This window comes from Typopeltis vanoorti, chromosome 25, assembly GCF_054136105.1.
Source record: "Typopeltis vanoorti isolate ZY-2024b chromosome 25, IOZ_Tvanoo_1.0, whole genome shotgun sequence".
In the NCBI taxonomy this organism is placed as follows: domain Eukaryota; kingdom Metazoa; phylum Arthropoda; class Arachnida; order Uropygi; family Thelyphonidae; genus Typopeltis; species Typopeltis vanoorti.
In genome coordinates, this window is record NC_143573.1 from 3,097,750 (window position 1) to 3,123,977 (window position 26,228).

General features: G+C 36.1%; 1 protein-coding gene across 4 annotated transcripts in view; it reads right to left on the bottom strand.

Moving 5' to 3' along the window:
- LOC150092484 (uncharacterized) overlaps window positions 1-26,228 on the bottom strand; it is a 356,538-nt gene that overhangs the window by 123,132 nt on the left and 207,178 nt on the right. For all 4 annotated transcript variants that reach the window (XM_090414744.1, XM_090414743.1, XM_090414746.1 and 1 more), the window contains exons 6-7: window positions 22,538-22,581; window positions 11,226-11,367 (exon numbers count right to left, since the gene is read on the bottom strand). In XM_090414744.1, the coding sequence (XP_090270870.1) occupies window positions 11,226-11,367; window positions 22,538-22,581 (186 nt within the window). The remainder of the gene's footprint in view (window positions 1-11,225; window positions 11,368-22,537; window positions 22,582-26,228) is intronic.

Genomic DNA, 26,228 nt, shown 5'->3' on the forward strand with positions numbered 1-26,228 from the left:
TTCTCCCAAAGTACCTGCAATAGTTTTGGGATCAGCAAGAACACTTCCATTATAGTCTAAGGTGGACAAACAATGAGTACTATTGAAAGTTCATTTTTCACTTGGTTAGACTATAATAAATTTAGTTTATTCCTTTATCCAAGTGTGAGCAAACAAAGTTTGTGCCTGAAAGTATCTTCAGGACTGGGGTAAGGCAGTACAACACCGGGCAACTCGTTGCAAAGGTGGAGCAAGCTAACATCACTCCTATCTCAGTATCTCCCATAATACAAAACACATCTCCTGGCAGATATGTATAATGTTATGCATTAAGGGAAGGGCTACTACTCAGACTTGTTTTGACCTTTATTGAGGTCTCTTCAGTGGGAGCCAGGTCCAGAAGTGGAGATACCAGGCAGAAGCAATAGCGAGGACATCTTTACCTATAGGAGTTGCCAAAAGGTGTGCCACCTTTTTATTAAATTACTCTGGATTTAGAGAAAGATGTTGAAAGTTTATTTTTCACTTGGTTAGACTATAATAAATTTAGTTTAATCCTTTATCCAAGTGTGAGCAAACAACGTTTGCGCCAGAAAGTATCTTCAGGACTGGGGTAAGGTAGTAACAACACCGGGCAACTCGTTGCAAAGGTGGACCAAGCTAACATCACTCCTATCTCAGTATCTCCCTTCCCTTAATGCATAACATTACACATATCTGCAAGGGGATGTGTTTGCATTATGGGAGATACTGAGATAGGAGTGATGTTAGCTAGGTCCACCTTTGCAAAGAGCTCCCTTCCCTTAATGCATAACATTACACATATCCGCAAGGGGATGTGTTTGCATTATGGGAGATACTGAGATAGGAGTGATGTTAGCTAGGTCCACCTTTGCAAAGAGCTGCCCAATGTTGTACTATCTTACCCCAGTCCTGAAGATAATTTCAGGCACAAACTTTGTTTGCTCACACTTGGATCAAATATTAAACTAAATTTATTATTAATGTGTACCATATCTGCCTTTCATTTTCCGGATTTTATCCCATACAATCTTTGGACTGGTCATTTGATTAATTGATGTAGTAAATTGGATCCATGATTGTTTTTGATTCTGACATCTTACAAAATGTGCTTTGGCTTGAGCACGCTCGAAAGTTATTAAATTTGATGTGGTGGGGTATCTACGAAATATGTTCCATGTTCTGTGTTAATCTTTTTTGGCTGCCTGGCATTCTGGGTTCCACCAAGGCTTTGGATAGACTGGAAATCGAGATAATGTTTTTGGGATGGAGGTTGTTGCTGCCTGGACAATGCATCCTGTTATATATTTTACAGCTTCATTGATAGGTGTCTGACTGAGGACATCAGCATTAAATTTTGCAAGATGAGAGAAAGTGTTCCAGTCAACCTGGTCCATTTTCCATATAGGTGAACGTGGTTCCTGTGAAGACATTGTACAAAGAACAGGAAAGTGATCACTTCCATATATGTTCTCTTCAATGTCCCACATGAGCAGTGGAAGAATGGAAGGGGAACAGATTGTAAGATCAATTGCAGAATATGAGTTGGTAGGCATATGGACAGGGCCGCATTTACCATGAGGCGCAAGATGGGGGCCTTACTCTCTAGGGGGACCTCATTTTAAAACCTTACTCCTCACAACGAACAATAAAAAAAAATGTAGTCATAGTTGCAAAATAAAACACTTATTTTTAAATATTACATTCATAATATAAAAACTAGAAGCTGCTGAAAAATTTTGTGAGGCTTCCCGCTTTTTTTTTTTTGAATTCGTTATTTTTCCATAGTAATTGTACTGTTGCAGTTTTAAGCAAAAGACAAAGGCGTAGAATCTCCAAAAAAATAACATTGGATATAAATTAAAAAGACTCACAATCGGAAACCCCGAGTAATGCAGTTTAACACCATTTGTTGTTCATAAAAAAAAATAAAAAAAATGAAAAAATCGTTTCTAAAATTGAAATGTGCGACCCATATAATCTTATTTTGCAAGGAAAGGAAGCAAATGTCATGTTTATTTCAATAAATGTTATTTAAAAAATATAAATATTTGACATATTTCCAAAGCAAACAAACATTTTGATTATTTTTTTTCGCACATGTGAAATTCGTTTTTATTTGGGAAGAGACACAATAAGTAAATTGTGGAGTAAAAAAGGGTCAATCCAAGAAGTACAGTGCACATAATTACAATAATCCATCAACGGTGGGGGAGAGGGGGGTAATTGCATTTTAACAGATAGAATGCTGATGAAGTTTCATCAGCATTCTGCCTTTTTATTAGGTCAAAGGGATTTTGAGTATATTTGAGAACAGAGATATATTCAAAATAACTTAGCCAGTTTTGCTGTAAAAAGTGCCGCATTTGAAGAAATATTAGTGGCATAATAATAAAATAGCAAAATTCATAATGCTTCAAAATAACTTGATAATTTTGATAATACCAAAACAAGATGAGACACATCTGTAGAAATCTATTATTATTATTAGTTCTTTTAATTATGAACTCTATAAAGATATAATTAATAAATTTGTATTTTTTGTGTTTTTAAATAAATAAACTAGTTTCATTTTGTCACAGATGGTTTTCGCTGGACTACCTGGACTTTTAGGCCATTGTTCTTATCAATATTGTAAAAACTCGATTGGAGCTTAAATATTCCAAAGCACATTACATCGATTTTTTACTTAGGTCAAGTCCCATACGAATGTTGTAAAAAAATAACTTTGTTTGTTTCTGTATATTTTGTATTAGATATTTTTTGTAAATAGCTCTTTGGAAATTAACTGTATATACTTCTTTAATAAGAATATGTTAGAGTGTTAAAAACAAAGGCAATGTTTTTCGCCAGAGCTGTATGTAATAGATCTACATACATGGCAGCATTAGAAAGGTTGTTTATTAAATTTTGTGTGTATGAAAAAGGCTTACAAGCTCTGCACGTAAACACCTCCGAAGTCAGTCAGAAAGGTTCAAACAACTTTCCAATGGTCAGCAACTTACAATCAAAAGAAGGCACAGATGAGAACAAAGAGTGGGCTGAACTTGAAACTTAAGATGAATGAATCATGCCGAATTCTTCGGGGGTTAGAAACTTCGTGCGATGTCTCAGAGAAGGCATAATAAAAGGGGACAGAGCCAAGCATATAGGGTCTTCCCAGATCCAGAAGTCGCTAGAGAGAGAGAGGGCTTCCCATTTCCAGATGTTGCCAGAGAGGAGCCTCCCAGTTCCAGTCTTAAGAGAAGGCTTTGAGTTGCCGAAAGGAGACGTTCCAATCGCCGGAGAAAAGCTTCCAGGCCAGAGAGGAATCCCGGTTGACAATTGGCAACAATTCGAGTTAGTGGAGACGGCAGAAAAAGGAGGCAGTCATCCAGGCATTTTTGGCAAGCCCAAGCAGAGGAGAAAAGGTGAGACAAATTACCCGAAGCACCTTCTCTCGGAAGTTTTTCTTTTCGTCATGGGAGAATAACTTTTTGCAGGAGCTGTATATCAGTACCCGAGGGTGTAGTTCACAGTCTGCTATTTTCCAGAAGAGATATTTCTGAAACCAGATTTCCTGAAGGAAGCTCAAGATCCGAGATGAGAGAATTGCCTTAGAACTTTTTGTGCAAGACCTTTGACCGAATGTGCGATTCAGAGCTTTTGTAAGTTATATACCTTTGTACAATCCCTCTTATGATGTGTTTTAGTTGGACAATTAAGATTTAGATTAAGAGTAACAAGGAGGAAATTGTAAACAGAGTAAATAAGTTTCTGAGTTAAAGAAAGTTTTTGCGATCATTATGAAACACTTTCCAGACAACAGAGGTTTCATGTGTGCTGCTGCTATTTGTATTAATTAGTTGGGTATGAGCAGTTTCTATATCACATAAATAGAGTATTTACATTTCAAGTTTATTATTATTTATAAATTAAATTGATTTTTCAGTTCATTTTTTGTGCATCAAGATTTTAGTCATTTTAGGGTAAAATGTTGAGTAAAAAAAAAAATGTTAGCAAGCATAGCAAGTTATCGTTACTATTTATTGCCTCTACATTTTAACTAAAGCTGGAATTATTATGCTTATTACTGCAACTTAAAAAAATCAAAGCTGGAGTTGAATAAATCTTGTAATAAATAAATGTTGTAATTCCATAAATATGATGATTTTTGCTATAATTTTTATTACCGTAAATTCAAAATTTTTATTTTTAGTTAGAATATCCGAACTTTACAGTTCATGAAATTCAAATTTTTACCTTGATTAGCAAGCTTAATTTGATTACATTTAAATTATTTAAAAAAACCTTTCAGCCTTATACTAAATTATTACCATACCTTTTAATATTTTTTCGGTATTCAGAATTTTTGTAGCAACTATGATGCTTGTCAAACAAAATTAACGTTCTCAAAATCAATAATCAACACTGCAATTGAAATCGTTCACCGAAAGATTTTAATTACACCTTTCTTTAAATTAATTATGATTCAATTACATGAAATATTTAAAAGTGTAAATAATATATATATTTAAAATTACATTAAAAGATTTTAAACTATTTAGAAAATTTAATATTAAATATAAAGTATTGTAGAAGTTGCATAATTATTTATAATCCATCGATATAAGTTAGTCATTTATTTATATAAAATGACTTAAAAGGTTGCTAGTTTAATATTACCAAGATTTTTTTAATATTTATTGTATACATGTGAAATTCGTTTATATTTTTGGGAAGAGACACAAATAAATTGTGCACCAAAAAGGGTCAAATATCATAAAACAGTAAAGGAAATTCCAAAATACGGTAATTAAACTGATAGTTTGTCACCGTTATTTGGCTAGTACTTGTAAAGCAGTTGTCGCAGTCGGTAAGAATATATTATTCTTATTTTACTGTTACTCGTTTATTTTAACAAAACCAAGATACTATTGTTTCTTTTGTATTTTTTAAGCTTTTAACGTAATTGTTTATTTTATTTATATGTTTATTTTGAATTTAATAAATATTTATTTCGCTTTTGATAGATTAATACACATAATGATGGCAAGAAAATTTGAATCCGGAGCTAGTAAAAGAAAACGCTTAGAGAGAACGAAAAACAACCAAATAGTCAAAAGGGGGCAATTGTGTCTTTCTTGCATTCTGAAAATGAAGAATTTTGTAGAACTGAAGTTGTACTTCACAGTTCTCGGAATGAAAAACGAAACATTAGCATCATTATCAGGAGGAGGTGAAAGTGAAAATGAAGAACATCAAAATGATGTGGAAAACAGAAGGAGAGAAAGAAGTAAATGAAACAAATCAAGTGGATTCTGAAGAAAATTTTCAATCGGAGTCTGTACTTACCAGCAAGCAAGCTATCTCTTATCCTACCGATATAGCAGTATGGGCACTTACTATTAATGAACAGTTTATTGAGCATATTTTAATAAATATCCCCCAGAATGTTGGCAAAATCGAAAATTAAAAAAAAAAAAAAATACACAGAACGCAATAGAATATAAGTCAGAAATGTAAATATATCACATTTTTACTGTAAAAAGGCGAATGGAACAAAGGAGAAACGAGAGTGGCTAATTTTTTCAGAAACCAGCAAAGCAATTTACTGCTTTGTTAGTAAATTGTTTTCTAAGTCAAATAATTGCTTAATGAAGAGTTTTAATAACTGGAGAAATATAACACGAACCTTATGTGATCACAAGCATTCTACTGAGCATATACGAGTGATGTGCACATATCGCAAAAAAAAATCAAGTTCTGTAAATAGTCGAATTAATTCTGAATTGATCAAACAAATACAATCTGAAGAAAATTATTTCAGAGAGGTTTTAAAAAGAATAATAGCTACCATTAAATTACTGAGTAAACTAGAGCTAACATTTAGAGGAAATACAAATGATATTTTTTCTGATTCTTGTGGAAATTATTTATCGTGTTTACATTATTTAAGTGAATTTGATGATTTTTTAAAACATCACATGAAAATGTATGCCAACTGTGGTTCTAGCAGATCAAATTATCTTTCTTACCATACTTGTGATGAATTCATAGCGTTAATAGCTAAAAAAACAAGAGAAATATTAATATCAGATATTAAGGAAGCTGCCTATTTTACAATAATACTCGATTCAATGCCAGACATTGCCTACAATGACCAACTAGCTATGATATTTAGGTATGTTGCCGCAAATTCTGACATTAGAGAAACATTTATCAGGTTCATCAGAATTACACAACATAATTCCTTATATTTAAAAGAGGTAGTATTAACAAAATTAGAAGAATTATCATTGGATATAAAAATGTGCAGAGGGCAAAGCTATGATAACACTGCCAATACAAAAGGTATCTATACAGGTTTACAAGCTAGGCTGAAAAAACGTAGTCCCTCTGCACATTATATACTGTGCTCTCGTCATTCCTTAAATTTAATTGGCAACTATACCGCAGAATCTTGTCCAGAAGCAGTGCAATATTTTTGTTTTATTCAAAATGTATATAATTACTTTTCATCTTCAACAAGAAGATAGGGTATACTCCTTGAACAATTAGAAAAAAAATTTTTAACAGTTAAAAGACTAAGTGAAACGAGGTGGTCCATAAGAACTGAAGCTATATTGGCTTTGAAACGTGAATATAAACAAATTAAAGACGCATTACTTGAATTATCCATTTCTCGTCATGAAAAACCTATTTCTAAATTAGAGAGCTCATCATCATCTGAACATTTTGACAAACTAGAAACAGCAATTTTAACAGTTATGTGGGACAAAATTTTACAACGAATAAATTCTACTAGTAAATCTCTACAAGATCCCGATATGGACTTGTTTTTAGCTAATAATTTGTTACACTCTTTAGTTGGTTTTATTTTAGATATAAGAAATAGTTTTGCTGCTGTAAATGAAGAAGCAAATTTATTAACAGATGAGACAAAATTTAAAGATGAAAAGGAAAGAGTTAAAAAACGAAAAAAAAAAGGAGTGACAAAGTTTCACAATCTAACAATGAGATTATATTACAAGGGAAAGAAAATTTTGCTGTGAACACTTTTAATGTCATTTGCAATAAGCTAATTTTGGAAATTAATGAAAGAACAAAAAGCTATTTCGACATATTAGATATGTTTGACTTTTTTTTTTGAAGGAAGATAGAGATCAAGACTAGTATTGTTAAAATTTTACAAACTTATGGGACTGATATTGATCCAGAAAAATTTACTGATGAAGTTATGCAATTTTTAATAATGATAAAGGAAGAGAATTCTTCAATTAAAAATATGTACAAATTTATAAACGGGTTAAAGTCTACTTTTCCGAATGTAGAAGAAACAATTTAAAAAATATTTTTGACGATGCCTATTTCAAATGCAAGTGATGAACGCTCATTTTCAGTGTTGAAATGAATAAAAAATTATTTAAGAAGCAACTTGCAGCAAAAAAAAAAAAGTGACCTGTCGTTATTATGCATTGAATCAGATGTAATGGACATGATCAATTATGATGACATTATAGATATATTTGCTAGAACCAAAGCCAGAAAAAAAAATTAGTTATTAATTTTTTTATTTAAATTTGAACTGATTTATTTTTATACTTTTTTAAAATGCAAATATATGTATACCCATGTTGTAGTGTGTTATTAAAATGAGTTATTATGGAAATGTTGACATTTATTTTCAATAAACTAAAAAGATGCTTATTTTTGAGGACCTCATAATGATGTTGCGCCTCGGCCTCCAAAAGTATAAATGCGGCCCTGCTTGCCATGGCTACCAGTGCTTTCCAACATAGCCCCACTAAATATACTAAAAAGGCAGGCTTCGAGCATGCTTGATATATATCCCATGCTCTGTGTTTGATCTTTTTTGGCTGACTGGCATTCTGGATTCCACCGAGGCTTTGGATAGAGTGGAAACCAAGATGATGTTTTGGGGATGGAGGCTGTTGCTGCCTGGACAATATACTAGAACATGCAGATCACTAGAACAGGAAAGCTGTTCTAGTGATCACTTCCATGTATGTTCTCTTCAACATCCCACGTGAGCAGTGGAAGAATGGAAGGGAAGCAGATTGTAAGATCAATTGCAGAATATGAGCAGGTAGGCATATAGAAGAAAGCATCGAGTTTATTATTTAAAAGGGAGAGGTTATTATTATCAAGAATTCTTTCAATGATTCAACGTCGTCTATTAGTGTTGGCACTACCCCATAGAGTATTGTAACCATTAAAGTCACCTATCAAAAGTATGGGTTCAGGCAGTTGTGAGATAAGGTTATCAAGATCAATTTCATTTTACTCAGCACTTGGTGATAAATAAATTGAACATACCGTAATAAGAAATCCCATGGAGAAGCAAATCGCTACTGCTTCCAGAGAAGTTTAAGTTGGACCTGATGGAAAGGAATATGACTACCCAATAGGATAGCTACTCCTCCATGAGCAGGACCACCTCCAGTTCTATCCTTGCATACAACAGTGAAATTCCTAAGGTATGGTCCTCATTGGGTCTTAAGTAAGTTTCCTGTAGACAGAAACAGAAAGGTTTGTGTTTCTGCAACAACATCATCTTGATATCGTCAATATTTTAGCAGATTCCACGACAGTTCCATTGTAAAAATTTTCCTATTGTCCTGATTTTATTGACTTGTCTGGTTTTCTGGAGATATTATTGTCAAGGAAGATGAAATCATGGCTGGCTTTGACATAGTCTCCTTGTTTACAAATGTTCCTACAGACGAAGTTCTGGTACTACTCAAGGATAAATTATCTTAAAAGATCTTAGCCTTACTTATTCATTGCATCAAGTCAGGATACTTTAAATTTCAGGATACCATCTATAAACAAAATTGTGGTCTTGCTATAGGTAATCCTTTATATACTGTACTTGCCAACATTTATCTTGAAGATTTGGAAGTTAAAGCTATCTCTTCCTATCCCTTAAAACCAAGAATTTGGAAACGATATGTTGATGACATTTTCCTAATTTGGAGCCATGGCCGTGAATCTCTCCTGAAATTCCTTGAACATCTAAATGGTCAACACCCAAATATTAAATTTACGGCTGAGTATGAAGCTAATGGTTCCTTTCCTTTTTTAGACATTAAACTGATCCATTCTTCAGAAAAACTAAAAATCTCGATTTACAGGAAACCTACCCACACCAACAGATATCTCCAAAATCAATTCCATCATTATCCTCCTCAGAAATTTTGAATAATTTCTACTTTGGGACATAGAGCTCGCTCTCTTCTTGATGACCGATTGAACTTCATAAAGAAATCAATTTTCTTAGATCTACTTTTCGACTAAATGGATATTCTCAAAAGATTACTAAAAAATTCCTATTTAATCCTCCTGGTCGCTATAATGAAGAGACGAATAATGTAAAAGGCAATATCTCTATACTATACATAAGCTCTGTTTCTCCCAAATTAGCCAAAGTTCTTAAAAAATACAACATAAGAACTTTATTTACTCCTCTTCCAAAAATCCGTTCTCTAGTAAGCCATCCAAAACCTAGTCATCATAATCTTAAATATTATGGTGTTTATCAGATCTGGTGTGACTGTGACATTCTTTACTTTGGCCAAAGAGATAAGTCAATCGAGTTATGCATTGAGGAACACAAGAGAGACATTGCTTACAAGAGAAACATGCCAGTACTTTATCTAGCCATGTTTTGTTTTCGGCCAATTCTGATGAAGAAAACCATAGCCATACAATCCTTTGAGACAAATCTAACAACATTTTCCATTGCCATGACGAATTGGAAAGGAAGACTATAGAATCTAAGGAAATCATCCTCAACCCAGTACATCTAAACAACCTTTCAGACTGTCATTCTGCTGTGATCAAATACTGGCGCTCACGAGATGCTATATGCACGCTCACGTCTAACAATGTAGCCAATGAGGGAACAGCTTTGAACACGCTGACTTCAACATTTTAACGTTAAATATATACATTTACTTTCCGTGATGTTTACAGTTTTTTCCCTCCATGTTTAATGGTTATTTCTTTTAACAGCCTACATGAGGTTAATTTCACCTCATGAAGGCTGTTAAAAAGCTGAAACTAGTTGTGTAGTACTAATAAACTGTTTTTTTCCATTTCTGTTGGTTTAAGTCATTCGATTCTTTTTAAAAATATATATAAAGATTGATAGTGTACGCCAAAGGATAAGGTTACTAGTTCAATATGGCAATGTACTGTATAAAGTTGTAATCGCTTCTCTACTGCTGCTATGCCTTTGTAATATTATTCTATTAATGTATATTATAATATATCTTCTCTATTATATCATTATTATTCTCTACTACTTTATCTTTTTATGCTTATATTCCTTAAATTAAGGGGATATTAAATCCCACATAGTTTTAAAACCGAATAAGAAACTCAAAGATTGGAATCAGAGAGTTTCTTGCCGAATATAGTAAACTATAAAGTATCGGCGACACTAGCGTTAGCCAATGCAAGTGATCCTAGTACGTAGTACAATACCGGATGACTCGTTGCAAAGGTGGGGGAAGTTCAGATCGCTATTCTTAGGTATTTTCCATAATGTAAACACACATTTCCTAGGAAATGTATGCTGTTATTACATTATGGAGGGAGGTCACTACCCAGACCGGTTTCAGCCTTTCGCTATACACTTTGGTATTAGGTCTAGCTACTCACTGATGAAGCCTCAAAAAAGGCTGAAACCGGTCTGGGTAGTGACCTCCCTCCATAATATAATAACATTTTTTTCTTCATTCTCTCCTATCACACTACTCGTCTTCCTTGGAGCAAAGGTTGGTTATTGAGATATCTGCTGCATTTATTTCCTCCCACTGCCTGCACTTTAAACACACACGCACCCCATCCTCTCTCACAAGCCAGATATCCAATTTCTGAGATGCATACATACTGCAAATACTGCATGCCACAAACTCCCTTATTATATTGCTTATAATAGAGTGCCTAAATGGCGGAGGACTTGGCGACATGCCATTTGTGACTGCAGCTGAATCCGCCATCATTTGTTACTACCGAGGGACTACTAGCGTAATCGTTAATTATTCAAATTAGTTTCAAAAATAAATGCTAAATAAGTATTAGGGAGTATAAATAAATAAGAAAAGTATAAACAATTACAAGCAAAACAAAACATTAAGTACACTAAATAAAATGAAATAAAACTAAATACAGTAATGAAAACTTATATAATAGATAACGTATTTTGTAAAACTTACACCAAATTTTTTCCGAAATTTTTCAAGCTCTTTTTCCTTCCTTTCTTTTTCCTTTTGTTCTCGGCGAACTCTCCTTCCCTCTTCTCTTCGAAGTTTTTCTTGTCCTTTTTTGCTGTTTATGTAAACAGGGGATGTAGGATCTCTAAAAGAATTAATAGTTTTTAAATCAAAAGTTTGCTATCACAGAATATACTAGCTAATAGTTAGAACAGACTATAAATGAACAGGCAAATATAAAGATGCTAGATATTTCAGTATTCTTTGACCTCATTTTACAGAAAAAGTAGAACATTAAGAGAAGCTGAAATTGCATCTCAATTTTCTATGTACAATTTTGTTAAATATTAATAGTATGTCTGTTCTGATTTGACCACGCGGTTAGCCGAGTGGCTTTGTGCTTCGCAACCATATGCCTGGGGAAGGAGTGTCCCAGGTTCGATTTCCATTGTAGACGTGAGGAATTTGAGGATCTTCTGCAGGCATAGCCAAGTTAGCTGGTCTTGGGCGCGGTCAGTAGGGTTTTTCTGCCAGTTTATCTGGTGTTTTTCATCCCGCAAGCAGGCAAACCGGCCCCGTGAACATACACCTCTACAGTCAAAAATATATCCCCTCCCCCAGCGGCAGACCAGGCGACGGGTTGGTTGGGAGTAGTACTAACAAGAAGTCGCATCTAAGTAACATGCGGACCCTGCATAGGAAGCGGGAATAACGCGTAGAAGAAGAAGAAGATGTCTGTTCTGATTTTCACTATAATGTACATTAGTTATTATTAAAACAAACCTCCATGGAGAGAGATTCAATAGAGTAGTCTCACACAGAGAGCAGTGTGTCAATAATGCTGAGTCTTAAGCCCTTTGTCAATGCATTTCATTCATGAATCACTCTCCACATAAGAAATGTACTACTCCTCACTTTCCTCTTCACCATAGTTTTATGCAACTTTCAGGCAGGGCCTTTCACCTTACATTATAATTCTCACTGTATTACTCTCCCCAAATCCCCTCACAAACTTAAATGACTATACATTTCTTTTCCATATGTAGATGATGGTAGTTTCAGTATGCTGTAGTTGGTGGATTGTGAGTGGTGAAGACAGAGTTATAGAATAGGTGCCCTCCCTTGATGAGTCTTTGGACTCCCTGGAGGTGTCACATGATAATAATGAATTTTGAAATGATCATAGTTTGGATGTATTCAGCTATGCCAAATTAAAAATATTTTTTGCTGGCCTGGTTGGACGAGTGGTTAGTATATTCACTCTCCAGCCAAAACACTGCAGGTTCGAATCCTGCAGTGGGCATTGATGTTTGTGATTGTCGGTGAAAATACTAGTGATGGTGGTAGATGATAATGGTAGTTGAAGATCATTGTAGTTGGTGGAGACAGAGAGTTGCAGAGTAGGTGCCCTCCCTCGATGAGTCTTTGGACTCCCTAGAGGTGTCACGTAATAATAATAATAATAATAATTTATTCAAGAAACTAATTTACTTTTTCCTAACTTTTCCCTAAACTCAATATTTTTGCATCCTATTTGATAATACCTTAGTCACTTGTCTCAGAATATCTACAGCATACACACTGCAATAGAAAACAGATCAAGTCTGTATCATCAGTCCATGTGTGACATGAACAAAGTTTTGTAAGGTGGTATCACGACCCCCTTATCACTATTTTTAGTGTGCTCCTTATAATAGTAGTAATGGGATCTCTGAACTTCAGACCTCTGTTGACCATATCGCAGATCCCAAATTACTAAAACTTCCTTAAGTACAATGACACTAAATTGAAACTCTACTGATTTTTCCAAGCTACAAGTCTATTTAAATCTTCCTAAATGGACTCAACATCTGCACTACTCTAACCCCCACAAACTTTGCATCATTAGCAAACAGAATATTGCTTGTCAATGAACATGAAATCAAATACGTCCTAAGATAATGGGATTTATATGATGCTATGACAGTACAAGAATTTCCTATCAATAATTTTCTTACACATTAATGTGTTATTTTTCAAATCTCCAATATGGTCAAATCTAACATTTTCGTCTTCTAAGGCACTTTGAACTACATCAATCCACCTAGATCTTGATACTTCTGTGTCTTCCTGCCATCCTGGCATTAAACATCTTTTTTTTAGTAAACTTTCCTCTTCTATTTTGTTTAAGTGACCATACCACTTTAAATTAACATTCAAGAATGTGTGAGAAGAACGAATGTTCAGTTCCTTTCTAACATTTTCATTTATGATTATGCCGTTTATGCATTCCTGTCATTTTCTTCAGAAATAAAACTACAAGTTTTATTTCAGCTCGTTTATTTCTAAACCAAAATTTAGGCCCCATAAGTTAAAAGTGGCTTAAATACCACCTTAATCTCTAGTGTTTAACTTTCTATTATTGCATATGAATTTATTCAATCAACTTCATCATACCACTTGTTTATTTATTTGAAATCTTCATTAAACATTGTACTTAAACAGGTGAATTTTACTTATTTTCCATTGAGAATGCAGTTAGTTTATGTTTCTACTATTTTCAAAGTTTTTCTTTTTCTTGATGATTTGCACACAAAACTTGCAAAAGCAGTTATTTAATTTAATAGTCCTCAAGACTGATAATGGATTATTTAAGAATATAGCATCATAAAGCAATCAGCTGTATCGAATATTCCCAATCATCATATCCAGTTTAATGCTAATTCCCTTCAGTGATCCATACAGGTGATAGCAGAATTGTCTCACAAATGATTTTAGATCAAACCATCTTCCACCACCTTTGATTCTAAAAGCTGACTAATATTTACTTAAGGACTATATATACATATTGATGCGTATCAGAAGTTTTCAAACTTTTATAACTTGTACAACCTTAAAATATTTCATGAATTTTAAGTCTCCCCTTCCATAACAATGGCAAATAAACAGATTTGATATGACAATCGTTGATTTTGCATTTCAAAAATACGTTTGAAACATTGATAAGAATGTATATTGCTGTTTACTTTCAAAACCTCCAAGGCTCAATGAGTTTCAATTCTATAGAACGCCACTAACTTCACTGATACAAAGGATTTTAAAAATGCTTCTCCACATCATTAAATTGCTTCATATCAACAACATGCCATCAAAACCACTCAGTACTCCACTGGGGAAGAGCATCTCCCAATTATTATTATTATTATTATTACCACGGGCTACTCCAGGAGTCCTTAGACTCATCGAGGGAGGCCTTAAACATCATGTTCACACAGCTGTTCAACATTCTCACAGATCTATCATACCTTGCCTTGAACTCGCTCACTGTCATAGCACCCACAACAGACTCTGGCAGCTTATTCCACTCATTTACCACTCTAAAAGTAAAGAACCCAGCTCTAACATCCTGGCTAACCACGCTCTTGCCCAGCTTCCATGGGTGTCCCCTAGTTCTCCCACCACCAGTCCTGATCTGAATTAATCCTATAGAATTCTTTTAGCAATTTGAATGTCTCAATCATATCTCCCCTTTTCTGCCTATCAACTAGTTTCTGCAACCCACAAATCTTCAACCTGTTCTCATATGGTTCATTCTATAGACCTGCTATCATCTTAGTCACTCGCCTCTGGATCCTCTCAACCTCCTCCCCATCAAGAAGGAACCGAGGTGACCAAATCTGGGCACAGTAGTCGAGATGAGGTCTTATCAGGGCTCGGTACAGAGGTACAATAACTTGTTTTTCTCTGCTCGTCAAGGTATTTTTCAACAACCAAGTGAGTTGATGAGCTGATTTAGCTACTTTCGCAATGTGCCCCCTAAACTTCATCTCCCTATCCACCAACACTCCCAAGTCCCTGGCCTCATCAATCTCTTGGAGTACAGTTCCACAAATGTGGTATACTGCTGCTAATCTTTTCACTCCGAAATGCATAACCTTACATTTTGTCACATTAAATTGACATCCATTCTCCTTAGTCCAGAACTCCAATCTATCTAAGTCATCTTGCAAGACTTTGACATCTTCTGCATTCACTATCGCCCTACCCAACTTTGCATCATCAGCGAACAAATGAACTGTCCCACTTAGACCCTTCCCTATATCGTTAATGAACAGATTAAACAGCAGTGGTCCAAGAACAGAACCCTGTGGCACACCACTAGTCACAGGCCGTTTTTTGGACTCTACTCCTGAATAAACTACTCTTTGATATCTCTCCATCAACCACCCAGTTATCCATCTCACCAACCCTATATCCATTCCCATATGTTGTAGTTTACGGATTAGAATTCCATGTGGTATCCTGTCAAATGCCTTTGCCAGGTCCAGCAGTATCACTGTAAACCCATTTCCCTTATCCAGTTCAGCGGTCACCTTGTTATAAAACTTGAGCAAGTTACTGAGGCATGATCTACCCTTCACAAAGCCATGCTGTCCTCTGTACAGTATCTCATTTTCATCAATCCATTCCTGTATTTTTCCCTTGACTACTTTCTCCAAGATCTTGACAACGACTCCTGATATGCTGATCGGTCGGTAATTTGCAACCATAGTCTTGGATCCTCCTTTATGCAGTGAAACTATTTTCTCCTCTTTCCACGCCTTCGGGACTAAGCCAGATCTGAGACTCAGATTAAACAACATGGTCAAGGGCACTGATAATTCATTAGCCGCTTCATGCAAGACCCGTGCCGGTATACCATCCAATCCCACAGATGTATTCACATTAAGGTTCTGTAATAGACTATTCACCTCCACTTCATTCATCACAATTCCCATATAAACTAATGGTTCCTTCATTTTTTCAACGTCACCACCTGGATGATATACTTTTGCAAAGTGCGCGCTCAGTAACTCCACTATATCGACTGGTTCAGTGAACTCTTTACCGTCGTCATTCCTTAAAATCATTTTGCCATGTACAGTTTTTTTCTTGCTTGCAGCATATTAAAAGAACTGTTTGGGATTCTCTTTTGCTTGCATAGCTAGTTTCCTTCCATAATCGGCTTTTGCTGTTTTTACCACACTCGTTACCCTTCTGGCCTGTACTTTATACCGTTCGTGTGCCTGCAGGTCACCCCTTTCTTTAAATTCCCTCCATAGTTGTTTCTTTTTTTGCAGCTCAAGCTTAATGGTGTTATTCATCCATTTAACCCCTCCTTGTTTCACTATTCGGACCTTAGGTATACAATCAGCCATAACCTCCTGTAAATGCTCTTTGATCACTTCCCATGCTCTATCGACGTCCAGCCCTTGCAGTTGTACATGCCATGGCACTGATCCAAGCAATCTCCTAAGCTTGTCATACTTGCCAGCATGGTAATTCCACATATACCCTGTCTTAATCACAAATTTCACACCTTTAGCCACCTCCCAGGTCAAGACCTTATGATCACTCTCACCAATAGGTGGCAACATGGTCATATTCATTACAGTCAAATTCTCAGATACTATTACCAGGTCAAGCACTCTCACACCCCTAGTATTTTCAATTACATGCTGTTTCAGATAGTTATCCCTTAATAATTGAATAAAATCCATTTCCTTCCTCACATGTGTCCTCTCCTCCTTCCAATCAATGTTACCATAGTTGAAATCCCCCATAATAATTACCCTCCTTCCACTCATTTCATCAATTTGTTTATCACACCATCTCCACCATCTATTCCATCACCTGGTCTATAGCAGCACCCAACTGTATATTTTATTCTGCCAGTATCAATCTCACACCAAATAGCCTCAAATGAGCTCCTTTCACTATCCTGCAATACTTCAATTCTCCTTGGCTGCAGTTCATCAGCTATCATCAATAACACCCCTCCCCCAATTTTATTCTCTCTGTCCCTCCTAAACATACTATAACCTACACATTCTATCCCACTAACTATATCATCTTCCGTCAGCCATGTTTCACTAATGCCAATAACCTGTGGCCAGGAAGAGCCAATCAAGGCCAAAAATTCTTCCTTCTTGTTTCTAATACTCCTGGCATTAGTATACATGAATTGCAGTGTTCCCTTTGTCCCACCCCTATCTTGATGCGTTATTCTAAATATCCCATTCCCATTTTTTGTCCTTATTGCTGGCTCAGGTACATTATATACATTTTTACACTCAACTGTCTCACTGATGTCTGGATATCCACTTTCCCCCCCTCCTTGGTAGTTCTAGTTTCCCTGGTTCTGCACATCCATTTTCACTTCATTCAGCAACACTTTTTCCAGTCTCCGCACACCAAGTCCATTCAAATGCAGGCCATCCATCTTGTATAAGTCCTTTCGCCCATCAAACTCATTCCACACGTCCACAAATTCCACACCACACCGTCCGCATAATATCATTTGCGATTATGGCCCTCCTTCTAAACTCCTCTCTGTCATACCGCGGTAACAGACTCACCATTCTAACTCTGTCACTCTTTTCTTTCGCTACCTTTAACAATACTTTCAAGTCCTCTCTCATAAAAAATTTATCACCTTTCAATTCATTCGTACCAGCCACAATTGTTATTTCTTTCACCCTCTGTTTTTGCACTCTAATGCTCTCACTTACATCCTTAAATTTCACACCCGGTAAGTATGATTAGTTACACTCCCATCAATCAGAAATCTTTCCATAAGTATATGCAGAGGGATTGGAGTAAATATGTTAAATCATTAGAGCGGGATAACACTGGACCACACAGAATAGGTTTTAAAATTTTCAGACAACTATAAACAGCAGAAAATGACCAATTAAGAAAAAATCTAATTTCCAAAGAGGATTGGATAGAACACAATAAAATATTGTGGAATGAAAAACAAGAAATACAAAACAATAATAAAAATCACAAAATTGAAGATACCAATATAGAGGAAAGTACAGAAGAAATAGTAATGGAAGAATTAGAAAAATAAAAAACTCAAGAAATAGAAAAAGCCCAGGCCTGGATGTGATGAGCTGTTTAAATATGCAGACAACAGCTTAAAAGAAAACCTACTTAAAATCTTCAATAATATCTGGAAATATCAAAAGATCCCAAAAGAATGGAAAAGTGGAGTAGTAATAAATATTTACAAAAAAAAAAAAGGTCCCAAAGCCAATTTGAAAATTACAGACTAATTAAACATACAGAAAATTATTTAGAAGAAGAACAGTGTGGTTTTAGTAGAGGGAGAGGATGCCCAGATTCCAATTTCATAATGCAACAGATCATAGAAAAAGAAAAGAATTTAATCTGCCCACTTTTCTTCCATTTATTGACTACAAAAAGGCATATGATAACTTGAACAGAAATCTATTATTTATTATGCATGCCTCCATGGAGTCAAAAGACTCATCGTGGGAGGACCTTCCTAAGCAACACAAAGTCTATCAAGACTCATAGAGGGGAGGTCACCCCTAAGAAACACAAAGTCTATCATACCACTCCTTAAATTCAATGACCGTTCTTGCTCTCACCACTCCATCAGGCAATGCATTCCATGGTTCAACCACCCTCCATGCAAAGAAACCACTCCTCACCCTCTTGCTCACAGTTTATTTACTTTTGTAACTTCCAGGGATGACCTCTTGTCATCACTCCTTCCCACTGTTAAACCCTGTAACTACCTCTCAACACTTTAAAAGTCTAAATCATATCACCTCTCCTTCTTCTATCCACCAAACTCTGCAGTCCGCATTCCCTCAGCCGATACTCATAAGTAACATTGTACAGTCCTGAAATTTTACCTTCACCACCTTTGCAATATGTCCCCTAATTTCAGGTTTCTATCAATCATCAACCCCAGATCTCTTGTCTCCCCTACTTCCTCCAGTATAACTCCTCCCATAGAGTATGCAGTGTCCCATCGATGTTTCCAGAACCTCAGGACCTTACATGTTGCTGCATTAAACTGACAACCCCATTCATTTGCCCATCTATCTAGTTTATTCCAATCCTCTTGCAGAGCTATTCTGAAATACTGAAATCTACTCTGGAAAATATTACAAGATGATAAAATACCTCCTAAATTAATTAAGGCAATAAAAAGTCTATAAAGAGAAACAAAAATTTGTATCAAATTTGCAGATGGGACATTATCAGAACCTATAACTTTAAATAAAGGAGTAAGACAAGAGGTTGCAGTTTATCCCCAATCCTATTCAACATTTATATAAATAGAATCCTAAAAGAATATAAAACAACTGTCCAAGATTGAATTAAATTAACAAATAATAAACAGCTAAATACAATACTTTATTATTATTACTACCCCAAGACCTCATGAAGTCAAAGACTCATCTGGGAGGTCCTTTAATTATTATTATGGGCAACTCCAAGGAGTCCTTAGACTCATCGAGGGAGGCTCTAAACAACTACTCAACATCCACACAGTATCTATCATACTTTCCCTTAAACTCATTCACAGTCATGGCACCCACAACAGACTCTGGCAACTTATTCCACTCATTCACCACTCTCCAAGTAAAAAACCTAGTTCTATCACCCTTGCTAACCACACTCTTGCCCAGTTTCCATGGATGGCCCCTAGTCCTGTTCTGAAAAATATCCTCTGAATTAATCTTATAGAAACCCTTCAGTAATTTGAATGTCTCAATCATATCACTCCTTTTCTACCTATCGACCAATTTCTGCAACCCACAAATCTTCCACCTGTTCTCATAAGGTTCATTCCATAGACCTGCTATCATCTTGGTCACTCGCCTCTGGATCATCTCCACCTCCTTCCCATCAAGAAGAAACTCTGGTGCCCAGATCTAGGCACAGTAGTCAAGATGGGGTCTTATCAAGGCTGGATAAAGAGCAACAATAACTTGCTTGTTTCTGCTTGTCAAAGTATTCTTCAGTAACCAAGTGATTTGATGAGCTGATTTAGCCACTTTTGCAATGTGCCCCCTAAACTTCAACTCCCTATCAACCAACACTCCCAAATCCCTGGCCTCATCAATCTCCTGGAGTACGGTTCCACCAGTGTGATATACTGTTGCTAATATTTTCACCCCAAAATGCATAACCTTACACTTTGCCACATTAAATTGACATCCATTCTCCTTAGCCCAGTTCTCCAGACTATCCAAATAATCTTGCAAAATTTTGACATCCTGTGCACTCACTATTGTTCTACCCAACTTTGCATCATCAGCAAACAAGTGAACACTTCCTCTCAGATCCTTTCTTATATCATTAATGAACAAATTGAAAAGTAATGGTCCAAGAACAGATCCTTGTGGCACACCACTAGTCACAGATCGTCTTTTGGACTCTACCCCTCAATAAACTACTCTCTGATAACTCTCCATTAACCACCCTCCTATCCATCTCACCAACCCTATATCCATCCCAATATGCTGCAGTTTACTGATTAGAATTCCATGTGGTATCCTGTCAAAGAAGGCTTTAGCAAGGTCCAGCAGTATCACTGTATACCCATTACCTTTATCCAGTTGAGTCGTCACTATGTTATAAAACGTAAGTAGGTTAGTGAGGCATGATCTACCCTTCACAAAACGATGTTGTTCCCCATATAGTATCCCAATTTCATCTATCCATTCCTGTATTTTTCTCTTGATTACTTTCTCCAAAACCTTGACAACGACTCCTGATATGCTGATTGGCCGGTAATTTGCAACAGCAATCTTGGAACCTCCTTTATGCAGTGTATCTATTTTCCCCTCTTTTCACTCCCTTGGGACTAACCCAGACCCAAGACTCAAATTAAACAAAATGGTCAAAGACACTGACAATTCTTTAGCTGCTTCACGTAAGACCCGAGCTGGTATACTATCCAATCCCACAGATGTATTCACATTAAGGTTTTGTAATATACTATTCATCTCCATTTCATTCACTCAATTCCTGTATAAGCTATTTGTTCCTTCATTCCTGCAATATCACCATTAGGATGATATACTCTTGCAAAGTGTTCGCTCAGTAATTCCACTATATCAACTGATTCAGTTACCTCCCTACCATCGGTATTCCTCAAAATCATTCTGCCATATACATTTTTTCTTTTACTTGCAGCATATCGAAAAAACTGTTTGGGATTCTCTTTAGCTTGCATGGCTAATTTCCATTCATAATCCGCTTTTGCTTTTCTTACCACACTCGTTACCTTTCTGGCTTGTGCTTTATACTGTTCATGGGCTTGCAGGTCACCTTTCTGCTTAAATTCCCTCCACAGTTGTTTCTTTTTTTGCAGCTCAAGCTTAATGATGTTATTCATCCATTTAACCTCTACTTGATTTACTATCCAGACTCTACAGTCAGTCATTACCTCCTTCAAACACTCCTTTACCGCTTCCCATGCACTATCTACCTCCAGCCCTTGCAGTTTTACATGCTATGGCACTGAACCAAATGCAGATGATCAAGTACTAATATCAAATTCAGAAGATAAACTGCAACTGACCAACTAAATGAAATAGCAAAACAATTTACAGTGAAAATATCTGAAACAAGAACAAAAGGTATGACAATTTGTGGAAACACCATTCAAAATGTCAAAATTATGCTTAAGAATAAAATAACAGAATAAATTACATAATTCAAATACTTAGGAAATATAATCTCGTAATACAATACTGATTCACAATTGGAAGCAAGACTACAAATTTATAGAATGAATGGCATAATTGAAAGAAATTTATAAAACAAATGACTAAAGAAACTCAATTAAGATTACATAATATGACTTCTAAACCATCTCTCAAATTTGGTAGTGAAACCTGGATTATAAATCAAAGAAACATACAAAGATTGGAGGCAGCACAGATGAAGTTTCTAAGACCTCTCCTGGGACTCACTAGATTAGATAAAAAGTAAAACACAGAAATAAAAGAACGATTAGCTACAAAGAACATCGAACAAGAAATATAAGAATATCAGCAAAATTGGCTATACCACATAGAAAGGATGAATAACAGTAGGATTCCCAAAACTGGCATATAAATATAAACCTACAGGAAAATGAGACCTTGGATGTCCAAGACTAAGATGGAAAGACCAACTTCATCTACAGAGCAGGAATAGGACACAAAAAGCCTATACCTGAATTGCACAGATGACGACGTATTTTCTGGACAATCCTATATAAATGGCATTACTTATCTGGTAGGCTATATATCAACAAGTGCTGACATTCAAAACAGAGCCACATGTGCTAAGGTTTCAGTAAATGGTGCTCTATATATGAGTGGATAAAAACCTTGCAAACATCTTAAACATAAATGATGACTGACATGACTAGATAGATAGTGATAACACTCCTACCAGCTACAATAAATACATATTTTGCAATGTTTTTTTAGGAACACAGCAAGGAAAAGAAATACAGAGATAATAATTTTACTTACTCTTGAGAATGAAGCATTTCTTCATAAAATTCTTCATTAGTTGCCTAATTAGAGGTAAATAAGTTTTAATCAAATTCACAGTATTGCTAAATATGTAATTCAGATACTTATTTACATAATCTTGCAAAAATAGGATGAACAGTAAATAGATAAAATCTGTTTACCTTAACTGCGGAAATTTGAACATTAATATTTATTATTATTATTATTATTAAGAGAGACTGCCAGTGAGTCAGAGACTCATCGAGGGAGAACACATACTACACACACACAAGCTATCATACTTATTTTTGAATTTATTCACACTGATTGCACTAACAACATCCAATGGCAATCCATTCCAATCACGCACCACCCTCCGAGAGAAAAATCTAGCCCTCACACTCTTCTTAGCGGCCTTCATTCTCAGCTTCAAATGATGCCCTCTTGTCCTTTCCCCACTGTCCATAAATTGAAATCCTGTGCGACCCTTTCAGAAGTTTGCAAATCTCAATCATATAACCCCTCTTTTTCCTGTTTGCTAGTGTCTGCAGTCTATAAATTCTCAATCTGTCTTCATAATTAGTATTCCACAATCCTGATATCATCTGTACTCTCTCCAATATATCAGACCCACAAAAGAAACCAGGAGACCAGACCTGTGCACAATAGTGCAAGTGAGGTCTTATCAAGGCCTGGTAAAGAGGCAAAATAACATCCTTATCTTTACATGTGAACGTTCTTTTCAGCATTGCAATTAACTTTTGAGTTGTATTTGCAATCTTTGCCACATGGCCCCTAACCTTCAACTTCCTATCTATTAACACTCCAAGATCCCTAGCCTCATCAGTTTCTTCTAGCCTAATCCCACCAATATAATACGACATTGCTAATCACACAGAAGTGAATGACTTTACATTTACTGACATTGAACTGACACCCATTTTCCCATGCCCACAATTCCAGCCTATTCAAATCATTCTGCAAGTACTGAATATCAGCAGCATTCCTGATCACCCTACCTATCTTCACATCATCAGCAAATAGCTGTGTGTCAAATCCTTCCCAATATCATTAATGTACAGATTAATAACAGATGAATAACAGTGGATCAAGCACTGATCCTTGTGGTAAGCCACTTGTTACCTTAAATCTTGCAGACTCACATTACCTCCCGTATACCACTTTTTGATATCTGATAGTCAGCCATCCTCTTATCCATGCTAATATTGTATAACCCAAACCCATTTCCTCCAATTTATGCAATAGTCTACCATGCTGTATTGTCACAAGCCTTAGCAAAATCCAAAAGTATCATGTGGATCCATTACCCTAGTCTAGTTCAATGGAAACATTGTTATAGAATGTGAGCAAGTTGCTAAAACATGACCTTCCCTTAGTAAACATGTTGTTCACTGCAAAGCAGAGATTCACTGTCTACCCATTTCTGAATGCAAGCCTTAACCAATTTTTCCAAAATCTTCACCAGCACTCCTGAGATATTAATTGGTCGATAGTTGGATACATGGGTCTTTGCACCACCTTTGTGCAATGGATCTACCATACATTCCTTCCATTCCTGCAGAATCTTCCTTGTTCTGAGACTTATATTAAACAGCCTGGTCAAAGGAATGGCCAGTTCAGCTGAACACTCTTTTAGCACACGTGCTGATATCCCATCAGTCCCTATTGCTGAATCCTTATTCAATTTGTGCATCAGCTCTAATACCTCATCCTCATACACCTATGTTCCTTCATCTAGTGAAGAGGTAACAGTAAGCTCAATGGTACGTACCACGTTGATCGCTTTTAACAAAATAGGCACTTATTAACTGAACAATCTTTTCTGCATCTATAACCCTCATCCCATCAGGATTTATAAGGGTTATTCTTTCATATTCATTCTTTCTTTTACTTGCAGCATATCGATAGAATTCTTGTGGGTTGTCTTTGGCAAGCAGAGGCAATTTCTTTTCATACCCAGACTTTGCTTACAGTACAACAGTTGTGACTACTGTGACTATGTGACTGCTGCTTATAACGTTCATAGCGGACGTCATCCTTATGCACACGGTATTCCTTCCACATCATTCTTTTCATACGAATCTCTTGCTTAATAAGATTACACATCCATTTCACTCCTACTCTATTTATTCTTCGAATTCTTGGGACACATTCTGATATTGCATCATTTAAGTATTGTTCAAATGCTTCCCATGCACTTTCGATATTCTTTCCATCTAGCAACCGATCCCATTCCACTGAACTCAGTAATCTCCTCGGTTGGTCATAATTTCCTGCTTTGTAGTTCAGCATGTAACCTTTTCTGAATGGAACATTCATGAACTTAGCTAATTCCCAAGTGATTATGCATTCCTCCCCTCTCTTTCCTTCCTAAGCCTCCATAGCTCAGTTGGTATAGACGAAACCCTTTTAGTCAGAAAGACCTGGTTTGATTCCCATCCGTGATGAGGAACCTTTATCTGGTCTCTTTCGATGAAAGGTGAGTTAGCTGGTCTCATACAGAGGAAGGAGATTCTTTCACCCATGAAACTCAGGTTTTTCGTCCCCCAGAACAGGCAAACTGGTCCCGTGAACACATGGATTACAGTCAGGAATACCACAACCCAGCCATAGGCCTAATTCGTCAGCTATGCCAGTCCCCAGCCCGGATAAAATTAGGGTGAATTAAGATGGTGCCATACTTCCCTGTAAAAAAGGACCTCAAGGCCATTGTATCATCATAAGATAAATAAATAAATAAATAAATATCCTTCCTAAAAATACTGTACCCTTGACACTCAATACCAGTTAGTATGTCCGATTCTGATAGCCAGGTCTCATTAATACATGCAATTTGAGGTCGCAACATATTGACTAAAGCAACAAACTATCCCTTTGTTTCTGATACTCCTAGCATTCATGGACAGACATAATAATCTATCTGTTTGTTCTTTTGTATTGTCTTGTCTGCAGTCTGCCTGACACAGTTGGGAAGTTGCTATTATTTATTATTATTATTTTGTGACACCTCCAACGAGTCTCCAAAGACTCATCGAGGGGGGGGGGGCACCCATTCTATAACACTTCGTCTCTACTACTTCCATCCATCACCATCATCCACACCACTAGTATTTCTTGTCTGTAAACTGCATGTGTCCTGAAGGCCGATTTGTCTGTATGCAGGATAAAAAACCTGAGTTTCAGAAAAAATCCTGCTACCTCCATATGAAATTGGCTAACTCACCTTCAATTGAAAAAAGCCAATATAAAGATTCCTCCTGTCACGATGAGAATCGAACTTGGGTCTTTTTCCAATCGAAGGGCACAATGTACTGTCATTCTTCCAATTGCACTACAGAGGTGCTTAAACAACACAATGGAAACAGATCAGAAGTAGTGTTTTGGGTGAAAAAGTAAACCTAGTTTTTGGTGGTTGAAGAGGCTATGGAATGTGAATTCCATAGCTTCCATAGAATTCACATTTTCAACCTCCTATGGAATTCCATAGAAGGTTGAAGAGGTTATGGAATTCCACTACAGAGGAGCTTAAACAACACACATGGAAACAGATCAGAAGTAGTGTCTTGGGTGAAAAAGTAAACCTAGTTTTTGGAGGATTTTTTTTGTTTACCATTTCTGTTTATGCCAGAAAATGCTAGAGGTCTCAGTTAGCCCAAGATAGGGTGGTTAGGTTCCTCTTAATGTTATG